General features: G+C 46.6%; 1 protein-coding gene across 1 annotated transcript in view; it reads right to left on the reverse strand.

The window, feature by feature from the left end:
• The window catches only part of March3 (membrane associated ring-CH-type finger 3), a 150,716-nt gene that overhangs the window by 35,706 nt on the left and 109,848 nt on the right, over nucleotides 1-5,162 (reverse strand). Inside the window, exon 2 of the mRNA XM_005356123.2 lies at nucleotides 2,249-2,492. Coding sequence (XP_005356180.1) covers nucleotides 2,249-2,436 — 188 coding nt within the window. The 5' untranslated portion in view covers nucleotides 2,437-2,492. The remainder of the gene's footprint in view (nucleotides 1-2,248; nucleotides 2,493-5,162) is intronic.

Raw genomic sequence — 5,162 nt, forward strand, 5'->3', positions numbered from 1 at the left:
GCTGGAGACACTACAGTGCCCTCTGAGCTCATGGAGACACTCCCTAGGAGGCTGGAGACACTACACTGCAAGGGAGTGGTGGATGTGTCCTACTAAAGTGGCCTCTAGAGTTCTGCATTCAAGGGGAAAAGCCACTCCCTCCTATTTTTTGAAGAGGGCATGGTACCAACGATGGTTTCCAGCTCTGCAATCTGGCTGCCCGGGCTCAAACCCAAGCTCGGGAGCTTACTTGTCAGACAGCTGTGAACAAGTAACTTCTTCTCGCCATACTTTAGTCTCCTGATCTCTAAAATGGGCTCAAAAGTGAGAAAAGTTGGTCTGGAGCTGAGGCTTAGATCTGAAGGACCTAGAATGACCCAGGCTGCGGAAAATCAAGTGACGCAGACCTCACCATGCAAGCCTAATGGAAATATCAAATTAAGATGACTTCAGTTTTCAACGAGAGGGGCCATCTGCCTCCATGACTGGCATTTTCAAAGAATGTTGTCGTGGTGTGTGACAACCCAGGCTCCTTTCACACTTTTGCTTTCTTTCTCCCAAGTCCTCCAGAGAGGATGCTAACCTAGGTCCACGCCCCATTACTTTTTAGTGCTATCTCTGAACCAAATGGAAACAGCTATGGAAACACTACTGATCGCCAAAGGCCTTTCTGGAAATGATCCTGAGAATGGACGAGAGTTAGAGGCGGGCAGGATCACCCTTTCACTTGTCCAGGAGACCCGTCCAGGCTCTGGAGAGAGGACGGTGAGAAGCTGACAGCTGGCTTTTGTCTCTTGGCCTCCTTTGTTTGTTTTGAATCTTATCAGGGAAAAACTGCAGTGATTTGGTGTATACTGATGTGTGGCCCAGAAGTAGTTGAAAGAGAGACACCCCCACACACACACACAGACAGAGCTCTCAGTTACACTGACACTCATAGTTTTCAAGTTACATCAACCAGCTTGCTCTTCTCGATTAAGCAAAGTGGTGCCTGCTAGAATGGCTGGTGCACATACTGCCATCCATCCTTGGTTCACAGGGGGCCAATGACATTTACCACCTCTTTATGTTCTGAGCACTGGCTAATTGCTGGAAACTCTCCAAGAAGTGGGAAACATACACTATATATTTTTCTTTCTGTCTTCTGTGACGGCCACACATATTTTAAAGAATGACTTTGTTATTTTTAATAGTGTGTGTGTGTGTGTATATGTGTGTGTGCATGTGTGTATGCACATGAGTACATGTGCCTAGAAAGGCCAAAGGTATTAGAGCCCCCCCACCCCAACTGGAATTATAGGAGCCCGTGAGCTGCCTGGTATGGGTGCTAGGAAACTAGAAGTTTTTTTTTCCCCCTGGAGGAAAAAAAAAAACTGGAGAAGCCATGTACATGGTACACTAGGAGTCTGTAGCCCCCAATCTGCCATGGGCAACAGCAGCATAAGAGGAAACCTTAGGGACAAGGAACTGGCCTGAATAAGGGGTCTCCAGGCTGTTTAGAGACCCCATTCTTCTTCACACAGGGAAACCAGCTGTGACAGCAGTTTACAGGTTGGCGTGTGCCTGGAGAGGGAGAGGCAGGGATGGGGCTGTTGAGTGAAGGGGAAGACAGGACAGACCCCTACATGGAGAAAGGAGACTCCCCCAGAGAACAGCCTGGACGGCATATCCACTGGGTAGTGCTAAGTGGCATACACACTGGGAACATTACTTCAAAAGTTGTTTCCACAAAGCCAAGCATGGTGGCACATGCCTCTAATCCCAGTATGCAAGAGGTGGAGGCAGGACCAGGCCTTCAGGGCCATCCTCAGCTACACAGTGAGTATGAGGCTAGCCTGGGCTACTGAAGACCTTATTTCAATTTCACAAATCCAATCACTTTGGCTCCGCCACCTGAAATCAGGTGACTTCTACCTTCTGTCCTAACAAAGGGCTAGCTTTGTTAGCTGCTGGGGACAAGAGGACAAAACCGGCCACAGCAGTGTCAAAATAACAGATGTACAGCAAGCAGCCCCATATCTCGTGGCAGTTTTTCCCTGCCTGGCTCTCTACAGTGGCTTTAGGAGGAATGCGGCCACATGAATTTTAGCTTTATGATCCTGCTGCTGTGGATAAAACATGGATAGCCTTTTTATTTTTTCTTTTTCCCAGTACCTTTCTTCCCAGACACAAAGACCTGAACACCAATTATCCTAACTATAACATTCTCCACTTGACAAACAGCTCTTTGGATCAATTGCAGACTTGTGTATTTTAACGGTGGCACTACCTCTGGGTGGCAAGAGTCCGCACTACGGTTGACAGCAACTGCCCGTCCTTGGCTGAGACTTGCATGACATACTGTGGCTGCCCATTCACCAGGCTGCCACAATCCTCCACAGTCTTCACCACCGGCGCGGCTGAGCTGGTGCAGTCTGGCAAGACTTCGGGCAGGTGACTGCAGCGGCTGGTTGTCATGGCAACAGACAGCAATTACTCTGCTAATGGCTTCCACATTCATAGAGGATTTCCATCTAAGAGAGATCAGAAAACAGTTTACTTGGCTGGATGGTTAATGGAAAATGGAGAATTATGGGCCACCAACATCAGCATGTCATTATTTAATATAAATACTAGGGTAGCTTAGATGTGGCATTATTATCTTGTTACTATTTAACACAAGCATACTTGCATACATTTGCACACACACTCACTCATATGTCCACAGGCCACGAGAGTTATAAACACCTGCTTATGAAAAAGACAACAAGCATGTGCGCACACACACACACACACACACACACACACACACACACACACACACATACATTTCGGAGCCCTGCTTTCCATGAGGGGACAGAATGATGGCTCCGAAGCTCAGACCTGAAGAGAAGATAAGCGATTCTCCCACTCTGCACCAGCGATGCAATAAGTCTTTGTTGACACTCACTAAAAGTTACTAGAATCATTATTAAAACTGCTCATAACTAGTTTTTCTTGTAAGCAATTTATTCTCTATGCAGTTTTATTCAGAGATACTAAGATTAAAAACAGGGAGGAAAAAAAGGAAGGGAAAGCAAAGAATCTGGCAAAATTGCCCATTCTGGGGCATCATTCAGTCACTCCCCAAACCTGCCACATATACGTCCTGTAATGCAACCATCTACTTCAAAAACCACAGATTAACTTCCTGTGAAAAGCTAACCCATCTGAGCCAGTTTCAAACAGTTGCTCAGGCAATGATTAGTTTGCTTTGTTTTTCAAATGGGTATTATAATAAATACATTAGCATTGGCTTTCGTTTGTGTGCTACGGAACAAAGATGTGTGCGTGAGTCATGAGGAAACTTGCAGACTGCATTACACCCAGAGGTGATGTGACACAGTGCCACCACCCACTGTGCCCTTTCTGTCACCTCATGCTCCACACGGTTCGAGCTCAGTACGTGGGATGGGTTGACAGACGGAACTCTTGTCACACAAGCAGTCAGGGTCATCAAAGCTCAAATCCAGGCAAAGCAAACCTTGTCTTTCCCCCTCCAACTCAGAAAAAGATACTTGGGATCCCTCCAGGGGTGGTTTCTAGACATTTGTCTCTACTTATTATGTTTTATTTGATCCCTACACATCTGGAAGACAGGATCTTCCCACTCTCAGAATCCTGTGCATCAGGGTAAGAACATGGTGTTTTCAGGTGGACTTGAGTGGACAGTTTCCCTCCTGACAGGCTCAGGTCTCATTATTTGAAACAAATGGCCCTGATCTATCCTTACTACTGAGGTGCATGGCTGACTGCCTTTTTTCTTGTTACCAGAAGCCTCCCTGGGTGTGCGTGTTGTGTATGTGTGTGTGTGTGTGTGTGTGTGTGTGTGTGTGTGCATGCGTGCGTGTGTTCTTTCCAGCAGCCCTCTGGAATCTATAATGGAGAAATGGCTGTGGATACCAATCCTTGGTCAGGGGGTGATGCAGGAACATTGGCAATGGCTGTCCATTCATGCCATTTTACAGAACTGAATATCAAAAATCCAAAGAAACAGATGGATAGTATAGAGCATAGTTTTATTTTCCAAAAATAGGCTTTGTTGGGGTCTGAGGAGATAGCTCTCTGGATAAAGTGCTTGCTGTAGAAGAATGAAGACCAGAGGCCCACAGAACCCACATGCAAGCCTGGCAGCTGTGGTGGCTGCCTGTGATCCAGCACTCAGAAGACAGAATCAGGGGATCACTGGAGAAAGCTGGCTAGTTAGGTTGACAGGAATCAGTGAGCTCCAGGCTCAGAGGGAGACCCTGTCTCAATAAACAAAGTGGTGAGAGACTGAGGCATCAACTTTGGACCTGTGTGACAAACCTATGTGTATATCCCGTACATTCACACATACATGTTTTTTTTAAATTTATTTATTAAAGATTTCCGTCTCTTCCCCGCCACCGCCTCCCATTTCCCTCCCCCTCCCCCAATCAAATCCCTCTCCCTCCTCAGCCCGAAGAGCACTTAGGGTTCCCTGACCTGTGGGAAGTCCAAGGAACCCCCACCTCCATCCAGGTCTAGTAAGTTGAGCATCCAAACTGCCTAGGCTCCTACAAAGCCAGTACGTCACACATACATGTTAACATGCATACACATGTAAAACTAGGTTTTGTTGCTTTACTTTTATTATATATATTGTATGTTCTAGAAAGCATGGAGAAACTCGTTCACGATCCCACTACTCAGAAACACAGAATTCTTATGGGGCAGATACCTTTTTGTTTTTTGGGCAGAATTTGCAATGTGGAGATTGCTTGTAGCTGAACCAGAGAGACTTTCCCCCCCTTTAAAATGGAGTTACAGTAGCGTTCAGGCCAATAAACAAAAGGATGCTAAAAGATGTTCCTCCTCTCAAGCTGTGTATAACCCCTCCTCTAGCCTACCCTGACAAAACCTCATTGAAGTGATTCTAAATTCTCATAGTGCCTCACAGCCACAAAGTGCAGCTTCCTGGCACAGCTCACTTGCTTCACAAAGCAGCCATAGATGAAGAGCCAGGGGTGTGTTGGCAGGAAAAGCAGACACAGTGACCTTCTGCTGCACAGAATCATTATGTCTGGGTGCACTCCGAGAGTCTATTTTTGGCTTTTGCATAACTCCAGCCCGGAGAGTGGAGCGCTCTCTCTCTCTCTCTCTCTCTCTCTCTCTCTCTCTCTCTCTCTCTCTCTCTCTCTCTC

Source organism: Microtus ochrogaster, chromosome 18, assembly GCF_000317375.1.
Source record: "Microtus ochrogaster isolate Prairie Vole_2 chromosome 18, MicOch1.0, whole genome shotgun sequence".
Classification (NCBI taxonomy): Eukaryota; Metazoa; Chordata; class Mammalia; order Rodentia; family Cricetidae; genus Microtus; species Microtus ochrogaster.